Genomic DNA, 17,707 nt, shown 5'->3' on the forward strand with positions numbered 1-17,707 from the left:
AACTAAATTAACTTTGAAAATAAGCTTATTTTTTTTTCTGTCCTAAAGGGAAAATGAGACAGAAGTCCTGTTAATCTAGGATACTAGTTACTCAATTTTGACATAATTTACAGGCTGGTGTTTTTACCCCCAAACTAAAGTAACTATCTTTATCCCAACTTCACTGTTTCACAAAATCAAGAACATGCACAAAGCTTCAGAGGTTTTGCCTAAAGCAAGTCTTCAAAATATCTGGGATCAAATATTTCATTCTGTAATAGGGTGGAAGAAACTAATAGAAGCAAATTTTATTATTCTCTGTAAATTTCAACTTCTTTATCAACAAATGGCTTGAGGATCCAGGTTTGCTTGAGAACCATGATAAAATAAATCAACAGTTGGAGTTTCTTCTCTTTCAATTTAATGAAAGCTATAGGCTCCCATGACAAGTAAATGTTGCAGGTGGACAGGAAATTCATGAGATGCTGGCCACAATTCAGTACTGTCACAGTCTGCCCTGCTCAGCTTGCCATCCCCAGTAATCCAGACAGGTCCTCCTCACAAGGCACTGCCCATTGGAGAGTTTTATTAACCAGATGCTTGGGGGTTTGTGTATATTTATATTACCTCCTGTTCTGTCTTTCCATTCTACCCAGGCATGTTGGGGGAAAAAAGTTATGATAAACTTTAATAAAAACAAAATTAAAATGATTAAACCTTTCATATCCTTTAGAGATAATCTCTCTTCTGCTGGCTGGTCAAATCTGGAAGAAAACAAATGTAAACCATAACTTGCTGCTGCTTTTCCATTTTTCCTCCCTAAAGAAACAAACAGAAAAAGCTGCCTGTGGCCAAATTTTTAAAATAAATTTGCTCTCACACACGGTAGCCAGGTGTGCTTTCAACATTCTTTCTAAATATCATGATATGTGCCCAGTTCCTTCTCTCCTGGGGTCTTTCAGCATGAGATGAAAGGACAGGGACCCAAGAGGAGTCACTCCAATAGCCCTGACATGGTGCTTCACAGAAGGACTAGAAGCCCTTCTCCTGCCCACCACATACTCATCCCTCAAAACTCCAAACAACAACAAAAACCAGCCTACATTCCTCAATAAAGAAAAGCCCAAAGAAAACAGTACAGTATGGCACAAATCTCCCTGGTCTTATGTGTTCTAAGGAAGTCTTCAGATCCGCCTGGGGTCTGGGCACATGTCCACAGAGAATCAAATGGCTGCAGAATTAGATCAAGCCTGTCTGTCAAAGGCCAGTTAGACACGGAAGTCGGAGGTAAGTCATCAGTACTCCAGAATGGGATAATGACCTCTGGTCACGCAGCACTGGGGACACCAAGAGATCACAGGTGTTAAGGTACTGTGCTTTATATTTGTTATTATCACATGATCAAATAGTGAAATGAAGTCCTCGTTGTGGAAATATTGCATTATGATCTCCCATGCCAAGATGTTCCCTGGAACGTGACAAGCAGTCGGAGGGTGGGGGAGGAGGTCCTTCACTTGTGTCACCATCCGTGGCACATTCCTGCCCAAAGCCCATCTCTTATGCTTAGTGTGTGGTGTTTAAGTTGTGGCAGAAATGACTCATCCTCATGGCAAAAGGACAAAAGCCTTCCCAGCACCTCCCACTTGGGCAGGGGGTCGCCTGGCAAGGATCTTGGGTTTTGAAAAATCACGGCTGGCCCCTGGGCAGAAGCAGAGAAGCTCACAGAACTGTGCTGACCCCACGAATGGGAGCCGGGACTGCTCCCTGCTCAGAGGCCACGTGAGTCCCCTCCCGCTGCAGCTGTCCGCACTCCACGTTCCTGGAGAGATGGCACATGGTGGCACCACCTCTCCTCTCCGAAGGAGACAATTCACACGAGAACGACAGTGGACGTGCAAGTCACGTTTCCACAGTGACCCTGACAAGGGAAGCGGCCCTGCCACTGGCCCTGCTCAAAGCCTCCTAGTGTCCTCTCATCTCAGCAGGAGCACCATCCGAATGCCCCAGCGCCCTGCCAGGGTCAGCGCTCCTCCTCTCTGGAGTGCCTCTGCTGCCTCTCTGCTCCACAACCAGCCCTGGTGTCTGTGCTGGCTGGCACTCGGGCGGGTGCTCTCCCTCCCTGCCTCCCCAACCCAGGCCAGTCACCGCGGGAGAGACCTTTCTCTGGTCCCCGATATAAAACAGCCCCCATGCGCCCGGACCCACTGGGCTCTTTCTGACAGCACTTTGCACACCTGACATCCTGTATTTATCTGGTGTTCATCTCCTTCCCAGCAAGGAGGGGAACATTTAGACTCTTTTCTCCCTGATGGCTGATTCCCCAGACCCTATAGTGGCACCTGGCCACCCTCAGGATACCATCAACATTTGCAGGACAAAAGAACTCCCTTTCTGGATCAGGTAATGTCTTCCTCAGCCACAGTTCTTTTCTAGGGAAATTAAAATAAATAAATAAATAAATAAATAAACACCCACTCTCTCCACCTCAGAGTAGAAGAGAGTGGAGCTCCGTCCCACCAGGGACTTAGAAGTGGTGGGGGAGGGGAATGGAAAGGGGAGAAAAGAGGCACCAAAGCCCAGCCTCCAAGGTGAAAAGGTGCTGGTTTTCTGTAGCACAGGAGGGTAACTACTGTCTACAACAGTCTGTGATGGATTTCAAAATAAGTAGAAGAGACAGAAGTTCTCAAAACAGAAAGGGGTAGCATTTGAGAAGATGGAAATTCTCATCGCCCTGATTTAATCACACATTGTATTCGTGTATCTGGATTATCATACACTACCTCAGAAAGAGGTACAAATATTGTCTCAATAAAAATAAACAAAAAGATACAACTACCTTTGCCTTCTTGTGTCTTAACTTTATCTCTTCATTTCCAAATTCTTTAGTACCTTCCTAGCCTCCTAGGATCTTCCCTCTCCCTCTCTTTTTCAAAACTCTGGCTCCAGATTTTAATTTTCTTCCTCCTTTTACTATCTCTGCAGGCCTTTTTTTTTTTTTTTTTTTTTTTGGTCATTTTCAAAATCCCAATTATTCCCATAAAAATGCCCAGTGGGCTCCAGTTTGCATAGTTGGAGGTCAGGCCACGCCCCCATCACATAAACCCTTTACAAGGTCCCAATGCTGGTGACAGACTGGAGTGAAGACACCTGCCCAAGCCAGCCAGACCAGAACAGCCCTCCACTCTGGACTGACCCACAGGAAAATCACGAAGAGGCTTAGAATGTCAGGGAAACCACGTAAACCACTTCCAAGCTCAGAGCCCGAGGCTTACACTCCTATGTATAGAGTCAAAAATAACTGTGACCCCTTTTCTCACTGCAGCCTTAGGATTCCTTCCTTGGCCTTCCAAGAAATCCAGTGACAGATCTTACTGTTTTCTAGATATGGAGACTCCCACTCCTGAGGGTGAGGTGCTGCTTGCCTCTTGCACGGTTCACTGGCCTACAGCAAGGAGGCAGGACAGACAGGGCAGTGATGCTCCGCGCATTGGGACCCACTGGCTACGGCAGCCCTGGCCTTGAGCATCGCCAACAGAGAAGGAAATGGCTCCCACCTACACTGCCCAAATGAGAGCCACTAGCCATATGTGGCATGGTTGGCAAGTGGCCTGGGTCAGTGGGAACCTAGAGACCTGACAAACCTGTGTTTGCTGGTGATGGGGTAAATGCTCTTTTGCTTCTGGTAGAAGAAACTCTGGTCGGGCTGGCCTGTATCCCTGCTCAAATCTGGGAAAGAGCAGCATTGGGAATGAGCATGGCCACCATAACCTCATGGATACAAAAGGAGATGAGCCCCAATGGTCATTACTCAGAGTAAAAACTCAAACACTGGACCTTCATATAATGTCGAGGCTGGACTATATGACCCAGGTAAGGTAAAGCCTTATCTTTAAATGTGAGTCCTTCAGGTGCTCTGAGCAATGAAAACCCTTTGGATGGAGCCCAACCGGTTTATACCACATATATCTACATATCAGCAGGCCACAGAACGTGGCAAGGCTCGGGGTAGGGGCACACGTGTGCCATCATCAGAGCAAGAAAATCAAGGTTTGTGTGTGGTGCTCAGTCCTGCAAAGCCCCCATGGGCACCAGAGAGGAGACAGTAGCTCCCAAACCCTTCCATGAGAGCCTCATGTGGGCCAGTCGGCAAGAGCAGCACCTTCAGTAACAGCAGATTTTATTAACCCTATGACTGAAATTTTAGGCACAAGAATACTCCTCCTCCATGTGGCTGGCTGGCAGTCACAGGACACGTGAAGTCTCCTGGTAGGAGGGCTCAGCAGACGGGGTTCTGCCCCTTCTTGTCTTAACGAGCTGCTCTCAGTTCTTCTTTTGGAGTCTCCTTCCAGGGAGGTCAGTCTGCTCTGCATGCCAACGGCCACGCTGAGGGCTGAGGGCTGAGAGAGGGAAGCTGGGGAGACCTGGTGGATACTTAAAACACGGCTGGAGACTATATCTGGGGTCCCCACACTTCCATTCACCTCCACACCTACCTTTACCTTCTGTGACCCTGCCACACACAAGGTGACCCCAAAAAAGGAAACAAGAGACTAGTCTCAGATACCATGAAATCCATGTAGTGGACTAAGTTGTGTTCCTCCCACATGACTCTATTTGAGAAAAAGGACTTTTACAGAGGTCATTAAGTTAATACACGGCCTTCAGAGTGGGCCCTAATCCAGTCTGCCTGCTGTCCTTATGAGAAAAGGGGATCGGGACATACAGACTCCAGGGAGGAGCGTTCACCATTTGCAAGCCCAGGAAAGAGGCCTTCGGAGAAACCAAAGTGGCTGACACCTTGATCTCAAACTCCCAACCTCCAGAACTGTAAGAAAATGGAATTTTTATTGTTTAAGCCACCCAGTGTGTGGTACCTTGCTATGGAAGGTCTAGTAAACTAATGTGGTCCATAAGGAAGAACTGAAGCCAGTGAAAACAGTGAGAGAAAAAAAATGAACAAGTTCTTTGGCTTGATAATAAAATGACAATCTTGGACAAAATTTTAGGTTAAAACAACAGCTGTGTTCCAAGAAAATCACATCCTGTCCAATTTTAATATGCTAATTAGAGCAGAGGTCAAGGAACTTTTAAAAGCAATAAATAGCTTCTTTTATTAGCATATACACAAAAGGTCTCAAGATAGTCTTGAGGTATAAAACTATAAAAAGCCCTTTAACATCCACTCTGAAAAACACATCTTTACAAAGTCCTTTCAAAGTCCCTCAAAACTGCTAATGGAAAAAGATGTAAGTGGCAAAACCAAAATTAAGTGCCTATTTGAAGACACAGTTCTTCCATACTGAGAAAAACTGAGAAAAGGAAGCAGGCAGAGACATAGAAAAGCAAGGACAGACCCCATTCAGGCCTGCAGAAAGCCGGTAGGTCCTGCACTTCTTCAAAATGCAAGCCGAAGAGTGTTAAGGAGAACACAGCCCACAACTCACCACTGAGGAGCCCAGTGTTGTCCAGCACATATTCTGGACTGTTCTATAAGTCTATGCCTGAGGCTACCCTGAGGTAGCCACGATCCACATGTCACTAATGAAATACTGAAAATTTGACTAATATGATGGTGAAAATGGCCTTATATTTTTATTTAACCTTAGTAGAGGATGTACAGAAGTTTCCTTGTGCCTCTCCAGGGATCTGTAAATCTAGGAACCAGGGAAATACAGGCAGTGCTTAGACTGATTTGCAAGGCCACAAAACCTTCTGCTGCTACTCAGTATTTGAAGGAAAAAAAATCGTTTGGAACTGTAATTCTTATAATTGGGTCACAGTTTGAAGGGGGTTCCTTACCATCTGTATGTCTGAGAAGAAGCCTTTGAGCTATTTCTGTTAGCAGAGAGATGCATGTTCTATTTCTTCCCTGGCCCCCTACCAAGGTTGGGAACAAGTTTCATACAGGATGTAAGTAGTCCCAGAAATGGATTCTTTGGATATTCCTAAAGGCAACCTAACTTCTCTCGAAAAATACACTGGAGCTATGAAGGAGACATTAAGTGCAGAGGCTGGGATGGGGATCAGTATGGGAAGGGTCTGCACATGATGGGACAATGAGGACGGCCACTAATTCCCTTGACAGGGGTTGGTATTACAAGATCCCTCCCCTCCAATAAAATTCGGGGATAGGACCCCCGACTCCAACCTCAACAAAAACACCTCTTACTGGCTGGCTATCCAGGTTCACTTTAGGGTCAAGTCTCAAAATTTGAGGATCCTCGGACACCTTTTTCCAAAGACCACTTGGGATGTTGTGGATGAAGAGTTCACTAAAATCATGCTCAGTAGGATGTGGGATTCTGTGTTCTCATTGGGAGTTCCCTGTGTCTCTGGGCTCTGAGGAGCCAACTGGGGTCTCTGACATGTTCAGATACTTAAACAGAGGACACTAATCCTCACCCCTCAACATCCCCTCCCACCTCTTTCCAATAACCATAAGCTGGCATCTTTCATTCCTTTTTCTTTTTTTTTTTTTTTCCCTACTTGATATGCCACTTGGTAGCACCCTCCCCAGTAGGGAGCAGCCACAATGTTGTGCCTGTCAGAATGGGCCGCATATTCAAGGGGATAGCACCCCTGGCCAAGAACACTGCTGGACAGGCAGAGCCAAACATAGCTGTGCTCCAGTGAAAGACACAGAAACACCGCCAGCCCCCAGGCAGTTAAAGCAGCCAGTGAATGGCCAATCTAGAATGAAGAGGATGAACGAGTGAGAATCACCACCCCGCTTCTCTGGCTGCTACAGCCAGGATGACCTCTAAAAAGGACGGTGTCCTATGTGGGTGCTGGTCTCTCCAGACAGACAGAGAAGGAATGCAGATTAAAAGGCTGGAGACCCTCTACCCACAGTCCTGGTGACCACCCCGGTGAGGTCGCATGCTCTCAAGAGGGACTCTTGTAGGCCAGCAGCGTGTGACAGCAGTGAAGTAGCACTCTGCATATGTCCACCTTCCAACAGGCCAAATCATTAGCATATTTTGCAGAGAGCCAGCAGAAAAGTTTAATTGCCCTTAATTACCCAGTTCAAGAAGGCTTCTGGATAATGGCTCTCAGATTTCTTGCCTGGTATCGACATAATTTCCCTGACTCTGGCTTCATTAGATCCCTAACTTAGAGGCAAGAGCCTCTCCAAGATGGCTTTCCATAGGACACTGACATTCCAGGGGAACTGGTCTGTCATTACAAAGGACTCTTATATGAGGAGTCAGACCTTCGGCTTTTCCACTGCTCTGGTGCACGCGCGTGTGTGTGTGTGTGTGTGCGCGCGTGCATGTACACCCGCATGCATGTGGGTGGTGTGGGAGGAAGGGGAGGGAAAGAGACTCTAGCATGTACTTAGAAGAAGGACTGAGACAAGGAATATGTAATCAGAAGCCATCACAATTACAAATGTAAATGAACAGGCAATTGGCACTGACCTTTGTAGATTGTTAGAGGACTAATTAAGGCAAATCAAGAACTCTGTTCCAACAGAAAAACAAGACAGTGTACACCCTAAGCACTACTCCTGGAGTCCCTATGTAGATGCAGAATGCAAGAGAATCAGGCAGTAACCAAATCACAGATGCTTTACACTCATAAACAGAAACTACCTCTGTGAACAAAGGACAGTCAAGATTTTACCTCTTGGCACATCGTTAGCAAGTTTGCTAAGGATCTCTTATCAACACCACCACCAATGTGGGAGTTCTTGCTATATGCCTGATGCTCTTTGATTCCCTGTCAATAGATCCCACCCCTGAAACAGCCAAACACACTCTATTTAGCCCGGCTATCTTTAAAGATATAAGGAAAATAATTTTTTTTTTTTTTAAATCAAGCTATGTTATTGTGTAAACTCCATTTTTCATGTTGATATATGGTTGGTCTCTGAATCTTTGCATGGCAAAATAGCTTTCTAAAAAGCACGCTGACATTTACTTGTCCAGGGAATGTATTTAAAATAAAGTCCTGTTTTCTCTACTCCTCCAGAAATGCTTAACATTTCGGTTACCCCCCCATTCATTTGGACACGCTTTTACATTTAACTTCTCAAGTTATAAATACTATAGCCCTACACTCTTCCCGAGCCTTGTCAACAAGACAGACAGTAAAAAGGAAGAGCGGAGACCTAGCTGTGCTGGAGTTACAAAACCAAACTTCAGAGGTATAGGACTGGCCATGACACACTTCAATACTATGAAATTACATATAATTTAGCTAGGGATCTTTAAAAAAAAGATAAAAAGCGATACTTTGAGTAGAGGGCAACCTTCTGTCAACTCTGAAAAATAGCAACAGAGCCAAAAGAAAAAGCTGGAAACTGAATTTTCTTGTTCTCTCTCTCTTGATGAGTTAAGCAGAACTGCCTAAAACTTGGTTTAACAAAAGATTCACCACGGAAAAATCATGAGTGTTTCGGTAGAGGCTATCACCAAAACCACATCACGACTTGGCAAGCTGCTTCCACCTCCTCTAACCCCAGAAACTAACTACCTTGAAAGCCAAAGATGTGTCAGTCAAGGGGGATGATGTCTTCTGGTTCAAGCAAAATACTCTCTTAAACTCTGAAGGACTGTGCCCTCTGTCAACTGAATCATCATCAGGTTACCTCGAGTGCTTGAGCCGGAGTATTAACCAGTGCATCCATTCCAGAAGCCAAGAGGAGATGCCAGCTGTGTCCCCAGCTCAAAAAAAAGCCTTGACTGTAGGAGGCCCTCAATGAAGAATCGCTCAGTGTAATCACCTGTGTGCAAAGCTTGGAGATCTATGTCCATATGAAAGAAAAAGTAGCTAAGGCAAAGAGAGCAAGAGAAAACTGGAGGAGGAGGAGAAGCAGGAGAAAGGCCAAGAGCAGAAACACAAAGGGCCTCTTGTGTTCCTGAGGCCCAGGGCACTGATAGAGTGAATCAACTATGGTTTCACCCAGAAGCCAGAAATGCCTTTTTTTAAGTAGACAAACAGGGAAGCTGATCTTACATGTGACACACCTACAAGAGCTTTCAATCTTTCTAGAGCTGTCGGCCAGCTGAGGGGAAGGTGGAGAGCTGATCCCAGCTACTGAGAGACAGAACCCACCACGAGGGTGATGGGCTACCTACACCTGCCTACAGGTGGGAATGAGATAAAAAGATCCAAGAGACAACCTGGTCTTGGAGAAAAGGCACTCAAATTAGTCATCAAAAGTCCACATAGGAGAAGGAAGAAAAAAAAGTCAAGGGAGAGGGCGTCCCTGGTTAATTTACTCTCTTTTCTCTGAGGTATTTCTAAGTCATTTCTATCTTTCTGTTCTTTCTTTTGCAATGTTCAGGATCAAACCCAAGGCCATGACGAGAGGCAGGTGGTCTACTTCTAAGCTACATCCCCCGCCCTCAGAAGTAATTTTTAAAACCAGAAAACCAAGCGTATGTGTGCGTGTGTGACTTGTAGGGTAAGAATAGAAAGAAGACCATCATGCTTGGCTAAGGACAACACAATTTGGGACCTGGCCTGCCTGTGAACCCAAGGATGAAGCTCTTCCATAAGTAGGACCATGTGGGGGTCAATGCTGGCAGCCAAGGCTGACCCCTGTGGCCTTGTCTATCTAGCCAAGAGACATCTTCAGGGGTTATGAAGCAACCAGCAGCAGCAAATATCACTCTTAGCCATCACCAGAAAGTTCTGAAGGTCGGAAAAGACCTTCACAGTTTTCTCTATCTTGATTCCTTCCTCTAGAACACAGGTTCATTTGGGTCGGCAGGCTCTGTAGTGAACTTGGCTGGCTGGCAGACAGGTGAGTTACCATATTCTACAGCATAATCTTCACAGCTTTTAAGTCAATTTTTTTTTTTTATTTGCAAAAAAATTGGGGTGCTACCACTGTGTGAAGCTTTATTAAAACTGTGCTGGTATTACTTAGCAATCACTTAATACTACACCGTCTTTGGTACAAGATCAGGATGCATGAATACTCGGGAATATACATTAGGTTGGTGGCAACAGGTAGATTAGAAGAGGTATTTTTGTTGTCCACAGGGAAGAAACCATTCCAGGGTTTGCTCCATCGGCCCTAGCAAGGGAGGTCTTGATGCCTTTAGAAAGGGCCATGAGACTGTGGTATGAGTTCCAGAGCTTGGAAAAAGAAGGATGTGCTTGCTGATGGCTTTTGCATAAAACTTTGTGGTGTGCAGACAACAGAGGAGAAAAGACAAAGCAGAGAGAAGGAACGCTGTGGTCATATAATGAGAGGAGGACAGGGTGCCAGCATCGCGGTCTCCAGACAGCAGGACCACTGGCATCCAGCTTGGGGTCGGAGCAGGCAGGGCCCTGCCAGGGCTCAAAGGCGTCCAAATGCACGAGATGGATGCTGTGTCAGGGAGGATCCCGCCCTGATCCTCCCATTAAAGAGCAGAGAACTGGGAGTACTTTACAATGCCTGTGTTTACAACTTTGGAGGCTGATGATCTTAAATGTCTCTATTCTATGGGCCCAAAATGTCCCTTTTCTTGAAGATATTCTTTCAAGTTTTTCAGAGTCAATCCCTGGGGACAGGGAGGTCATGTCTTAAGATGTGTTCTCAGGCAGGGATCTCTAAAACAGAACCAAGTTCCTGTTAACGTTGGTCCGAGTATTACCTAATCATTTGTCCCTTTGTCGTCAGCGGAGTGCAAACTTCAAACTTTGCTGGAGCGTGTGTGGGAGGGAGGGGTGGGGGGAGGGGGCGGGTGGAGCAACAACATGACTGGAGGACAAAGACAGCACAAAAGGATTTTGAAATGCAGAAAGGAAGCCTATCAACTGAAGTTGCTCCTACACTTGGGGGAGGCGGGGTACGACTCCTAATACGTGTTAAATGAGAGAAACCCAGAAGGCATGGTGCAGGAAAGCCAGTCTAGGAGGGGACTGCTTCAACAGAAGCATTACATTATAAAACAGGGGACTGTCAGTTCCAGTCACAGACCCGGGTGAAGTGGCAGCTGCAAGCTATTTAGTTTGGGGCACCTCACTAATAATAAGGGAATTCTGAGCAGAGCAAAAGACAGAACTGAGGGGTGAAAGGGACCAACTTTTAATGGAAGATTAAAACAATGACGTATGAGGAGATGACAAAGAAAAAAGAAAAAGGAAAAGGAAAAAACCCCACAAATGCTGAATGAAATGGATCTTCATATGCTAGTGGGAGGAAGCGGAATTCCATGAAATGACTCAGCAGCAGAAGAATGGGGAGAAGCAGGGCCAAACAGAGGCCAAAAGACCCCGGTGGGGACCAGGGTCCCCCACTGGAGCTGGCACCATGAGGGTGCCCACTGTCTCCTTAAGGGCCTCAGAACGACGGAGGGGACCAGAGATGGAGTAGAAGAGGCAGAGTGTAAACTTGAACCAGAAAAGCCACTTGAAAACCCAAGGGAAAGGACAGTCCCACAGTCAACTCGGCGACAGCGATGATCCTGGTCCCCCACAGCTCTTTCCTGCCTGTCACTGGGAACAGAGTGTCACTTCCAGGGAGGATGCCCACAGGAGCCCGTGGGCTGGGGCTCTGGAGGGTCTTAGAAGGGACGCTCCCGAGGGAGATGAGGCTAACACGGAACTGACAGCACACAGCACTCAGAGATTAGGATCCAAGGAATATGGCAGGAAGGTGAGCCATGAATTAATCATAGGTACCTAGAAAGCCAGGGAAAACAAAAAGTTGTACAAGAAAGGTAAATGAAATTATAAGACTCTACATGGCTCAGCTGCGATTAATATTTATAGAGTTATAATAATGAAAACACTGAATATTAATATAACCCCAAATTATTATTTCTTCATAACGAAGATGGAGGGAGGGGAAGACGGAGTGCGCAGGGGGCTGGGGAGTGTGGGGAGGCACCTGCGGTGTGGGGGAGGCACCGGCTGAGTGGGGCACAGTGTCTCGTGTGTGTGTGTGTGTGTGTGTGTGTGTGTGTGTGTGTGTGTACGGAGAGTGTGTCAGTAGGTGTCTGGGCCAAGTGTGGGATGCAATGTCCATGTGTGTACTGGTGGGATGTGGAATGTGTGGGGCCCTATTTATGGGGTGGTGAGTGTGTCTAAGACAGGGCAGGTGAGCGGCTGTGGTGTCCTGTGGGTTGGTGGACTGGTGTGGGGGGCCTCGGGGTGTGGGGATCCCACGTGGGGTCTGTGAGCTCGTGGAGGAATATGTGTGGAGCGGATAGGAGGGGAGGGTTGCAGAACAGCACCCTAGTGAAATTCTCGTTGTTCAGACTAGAAAGCCAAAGACAGTGCTCAAAATTTGAAAATGATCAAGACACAAGAGTAGCACGTTGGCCAATATGGAAATAAGTGGCAAAAGCATCATCCAACGGCTGAAAGGAAGCCCCCGGGAATGGGTGGGTAATGCCATTTTCATGTTTATATAAACTTCATTCTCAAAAACTATAAAAATGTGTGATTTGGTAGCATTAAAACTAAAACCCCACCCAGCCTCAAGGTCCAGTGGCTGAGAAGGTGCTATAGAAGACACAGGGACAAGGCAGGACATGGAGGTGGGGGCATGGCCAGGTCATCAGACAAGGTGCCATCGGAGGGAGAAGGAAGCACACTGAGGAGAGTCCTGCGAAGCCATCTAAAGGTACTTGGCAACCTCTGATCAAAGTTTCGAGAGGCTGGCGGACTGAGGACCAGGGCTTAATGCCCAGTGACATGCACATGAGAGGCAGGCTGAGGACCAAGAGCCAGGGACACATGAACGACTGTCAAGAGAAACAAAAGGATGAGAAAGAAACATGTCCTGGAAGGAAAGGAGGTTCCAGAAGGGACCAGGCAACCTGCCCCAACAAAGGCCAGCAGGCAGCCTCCAGGTTGGGCAAATCGAAGGACTGGTGCCCTTCACAGGGTGGTTTGGTAAAAGGAGAGTACAGAAGATGGCAGGTCGAGGCAAGGACCGGAGATGAGTGATACAGATGGTTCTCCCAGGAGTCCTGAAGATTCAGCCGTGGACAGAGCGAGGACTGAGGATTAAGGGAGGGTTTTTGCTGTGTTGATTTTAGGAGGTGATTCTACCAAATGAGGTCCCCATGGGAATAATAGTCAAGGGAGAAAAGGTGACCACAGAGAGATGGCAGGAAACAGGAAAAGGAGTGAGTCCCACCGGAAGGTCTCAACTGGGTGAAGTGGCAAACAGCCCAGACCCACAGAACAATGGGGAATCACTCTCAAATACAATCAGGGTTTTTATAACACGTACTGGCTTTGAACCTCTCTGAAGTTCATTTTTATCAGACTTTGAGGCCACAAACTGCCTCCTCTTAATACTGAGCAAGGCACACAGCTTAGCAGCTGCTGGGTCCGTCTGAACCAATAGTGGAATCTAGAGCACCTGCCGGAGGAATCTGGGGGCAGGGGCAGGTCTTCTGTGGGCCAGCTCCCCGGCAGTGGCCTGTGGCTCCCTCACACCCAAGCATATCCGCGAAGTGAAGTGGTACTCAGTGTTATTAAAAAGAAAGTAAGTAAATAAATAAAGGCACTGATCCAAGTGCCTTCCTTCCAGAACACACAGTCCCCTGAAAGTCCAGTAGTGAGCGTGTTTTCTCCAACAGAAGACGTGAGGCAATCCCTCAGAGGCCAACGCTCAGGCCCACCAGATGACTCACCTGGGTCAGTGGAGGGACACCTGCGGATGGTGAAGATCTGCCCCAGGTCTTCGTCCTCCTCTGGAAGGCCCTTCTGTAACCGCTGCAGCTTGCGCAGGCTCTCGCTGCGCTGGTGCTTCATGGAGCGCACGTGCTGGATGAGGTTCAGCTTGGCCTTGGTGGAGTAGTTGCACAGAACGCAGTGGTAGTAGCAGCTCTCGCCCTCTACGCCACTCTCGTGCTGCTGCAGGTGCTGCAGGGATAAAGGAGAGGGGCATGCCCTGGGTCAGCCGCTCGAAGGAACCACCGCCGTGCTCACAGCCAGAGGCATGCCACTGGGGGACATGCTGGAACAGCCAAACAGGACGATCCATGATAATGTTCCTTAACGGGTCCACTTCTCTAGCACTCTTTGAAGAGCACGGTGACTCGCATTTCTACGTCCCCAATGCCCACTCACAGGTGGGTCTCCAGAGTACAACTAACACTGTTCATAGACTGGACCCTCCCAGGGTCACTCAACTGTTACAGGCTCACTTTTCACTTTCCAAAGACCAGACCAGCAGTTAGCACAATCCACCAGCCCAATCTGACCCACTGCTTCTGTGGTTGTTGTTGCTGTTTTGGGGTGCTGGGGACAGAACCCAGGACCTTGTGCATACTAGGCAAGTGCTCTACCACTGGGCAATATCCCTACCCAACCCTCCACTGCCTGTGTTTGCATATAAAGTTTTATTGGAACATAGCCACATCCACTGATTTACATACAATCTGTGGCTGCCTTGGAAGCATCAAGTGAATGACCATGACAGAGGTGGTAAGGCCCATGGAGCTTAAGACATCAGTATCTGGCCCTTTTCACACAAGGCCAGCTACCTCCTGCTTTGGTGTCAACCAGTGGCCACCACACCCATGCAGCACCCTAGGTCTGTAAATCAGAGCCAAAGATGCTGTGGGGTCTTTCCACAAGAAAGGCTATAAAACGATAGTCTATTCGGAGAATCCAAAATTAGGATTTCCTATGGATTAAAGAATGACAGAAAATTCTTTCCAAACCGGTTCCCTGTCAACCTCCCAAGGTCATTTGGCTCATCACTGGTCAATATCACTGGTTGGTCGGGTTTATGGGGTGATCACAATTATGTTCTCTGTTGTGTTTAAAAGACACAGCCCAAAGCCAACAGGAAGCAGCACACACAGGAATAAAGTCTGGGGTGCAAGTACAGTCGGCATGATGCAAGCAGTTAGCAGACCCCAGACTTCTGTGCCTAGGACTCTCAAAGATCATCCAAGAATAAAATCCACCATGGTTTTCAGTCTCTGGAGAACGTGATGAAAGCTGTGGCCCCTTTTCCTAACAGTCAGGGAACCAGCACGCTCCTGTTGTAGAAAGGCCGTCTTCTTTATTCCAAATGGCTCTTGTGAAGGGAAGAGGGAGTTTTCCTACTGGGTGTGCATGAAGCAGAGGAAGCAATCCCAGAATACTTAAAGTAACTAACCCAAGGTTCCCAGGTAGTGGGAGAGAAACAACTAGAACCTGGGGCATGCACTTAGCATCCTTCTAGAAGAGGGGACTTAGATAATAAAGTGAGTGCACATTGATCCTCTGACCTCCCCCTTTCTCCTCACCACCTCATCTCCATCCCATCACCAAGCCTGGCCAGGTGCGTGGCAAATGCCTTGGAACGGCTTTGCGTTGCTCATCGTCCTTCTGACCCTTGTGCATCTGTCCCACATCCATGCCTTGACAACAGTTTTGGACCCTGTTGGGATGCTTGCCTCGTAGTTTATAAGGCAGGACACCAAGAAGCTGCAACAGTTGAAAGGTCCTGCATTCCATGCACGTTGGAAAGTACCAGAGCGGCCCTCCACGGGCTTCCCACCTGATGAGGGTGCCCGAGGCTCACACACTCAACGCAACAGCCTACGTCCACTGGAAGTGTGCAAACCCCAGAAGCACGCCTGCACCTTGCTAAAAGAAGAAATATGAACGCACCAACAAGGTGCCACAGCAAACCCACTAGAGGGGACTAGAGGCCCTCAAGCACGTGAACCCGCCAAAGCATCCCACCATGAATCCTGCCAATTCGCAGGTCCCCAGGCAAAGGGTTTTGTAGGCACCCAGAGAGAACAATCCCTTCTGTCCCCCAAAATGGGTGACTCAACACCCTCAAATGTGGAGCTTGGAACAAAATAAAACCCCTACAAGTAACAGCTGCCCTAATAATTTCACAACCAAGAGTTGGAAAGAACCAGCAAGAGTCCAGCATTAAATGCTAAAGAAACTACAAATGACAACAAAAAGCTAAGTTTCTCAAAATAAATGGGAGCTGATTTTGAAGTGGTTTATCTTCAACATGTCCCTCCACAGACAAGGCTGCTTGCAGAGGACTTCGGAAGGAGGAGAGGCACCAAGGTCATATTTTCTGGGGGCCATACTCCCGGGGAGAATCAGGCTGGTCTGGTGGGATAAGGTGGAAGAAAAAGGTGAGCCCGCCCACACTCATTCTCCCCCACTTCTCCAAAGGCCCCTCAAAAGGCAAAAGCCCCCACTGGCATAGTCCCAGGAGCAACCGTATGACCTGGGAAACGTGCAAGAGCCAGGAACTGCTGTTGTGGGTCACTGAGACCAAAAGAATTATGTTTATTAAAGCTTCAGCTAAAACTGAGTGAATAAAAGCTAATGGGGAAAATAACCACAGAGTTGAAGCAATACATTTCATCAAGGGATTTGAGTCGTCTCATGAACTACGAAATCAGAGTAAGAATCACCAAAGCCTTATCTTCCAAACCCCTGTTACCTCCCCATGAAACAGGATTTCCTTGCAATAAGGCACTGGATTTTAAACATAAAATTTTAATATGTATGCGAAGATTCCATTCCAGATGGCTGGGGTTTCCAGTCTCTGAGCCAGAAGACAGGGATATCATGGCCAAAGAGAGCTGGATGGGAACTGAAAGGTCAAATGTCTTTTGTCCTCAAATCCAAGGGCTTCTGGGTGATAAGACCACATAAATCTTGAATTAAAATAAACATCATACTGAGAACTCTTGCTTAAAAAATTTTAAAAAACTGGTATGATGAAGATCTTTTAAAACCACTCTATCCTGGAGTTCATGCTGGTAAACTGCCATCTCTTAGACTACCACAAATTCTTTTGTCTGTAAACTTGAGAGCCGTTTTGGAAAGGAAATGGCCATACACCACCAATCATGGAGAAAAGACAAAAAGGAAATGAGGAAGCCACAGTCTCGTCCACTGATAAAGGGCATAGAGAACACTTAGGGTCCTATCTTAGTGACTGATAGAAAAGTTTAACTCAAACTTCCAAACTTGCTTTTTACTCCAAGTTCATTCTCCAAGATGCTTAAAAAAAAAAAAAAATTCAGAATCAACTATGTCTAGGTTGCTAAAAGACATCTGTGTACAACAGTCGCATTCCACCTCAACCTTCCACTTAGAACCTGGGTCTACCAGCGATTTGTGTGACGAGTCCTGTTCTCGTTTCTGTTCAACCTGGAGGACGTGAACCCAGGATCAGCAGCAGGACCCTGACCTCTAGGCTCTTCTCCCTACCTCCCAGGGATTTTCCAGTCTTGAATAGTACTGGCCAGGTCCTCCCTCCCTCCTGAGTGGCACTGGCCTCTCCCCAGAATGCCCCCCTCAGAACCTGCCTAATGTGAAGCAGCAGAAGGTGGGGCTCAGGAGGTAGGCAAGTCAGCCAGCCAAGGACATGCTTTCCCCGTCCAAGAGCGGAGATGTTTTCATTTGGAGAAGGAGGGAGAATAATTTGTTCCTGACCCAGCTAATTAGAATACCCTCAATTGGGATCACAATGTATTTAATTAAATTCACTGTAATATAGGAAGAATCCACCAAGGCACAAATCCCAGTGGTACACTCAATACTGTGGCTGCCTCCTTTCAGAGTTCTGGCTCTCCTTGCCAGCCAGGAAATTTGTCTCCCACACAAATCCTGGATTCCCCAACACTCCACCTCTCTCCCACTGGGGAGCGGAGGGACCCAGGCTTTCTCTACCTTTTCCTCTTTTCTTTACTCTGTGTTCATGGTGCCTCCCTGCCCTCCTCCATCAGCTCCAGAGTGTAGTTTTGAAAAAACTGAAAGAACACGTTCACTTGGGCTGTGGTGAGTGCTC

The 17,707-nt window shown here is 47.2% G+C and overlaps 1 protein-coding gene across 8 annotated transcripts in view; it reads right to left on the reverse strand.

The window, feature by feature from the left end:
* ZFHX3 (zinc finger homeobox 3) overlaps positions 1 to 17,707 on the reverse strand; it is a 308,931-nt gene that overhangs the window by 82,183 nt on the left and 209,041 nt on the right. For all 8 annotated transcript variants that reach the window (XR_013760296.1, XM_079117846.1, XM_079117848.1 and 5 more), the window contains one exon: positions 13,572 to 13,803. Coding sequence is in view for 7 of the 8 variants with exons in the window: in XM_079117846.1 (XP_078973972.1) it covers positions 13,572 to 13,803 (232 nt within the window). In the remaining variant the exon portion in view is untranslated. The remainder of the gene's footprint in view (positions 1 to 13,571; positions 13,804 to 17,707) is intronic.

This window comes from Sciurus vulgaris (assembly GCF_902686455.1).
Source record: "Sciurus vulgaris genome assembly, chromosome: 17".
NCBI classification, from domain to species: Eukaryota; Metazoa; Chordata; class Mammalia; order Rodentia; family Sciuridae; genus Sciurus; species Sciurus vulgaris.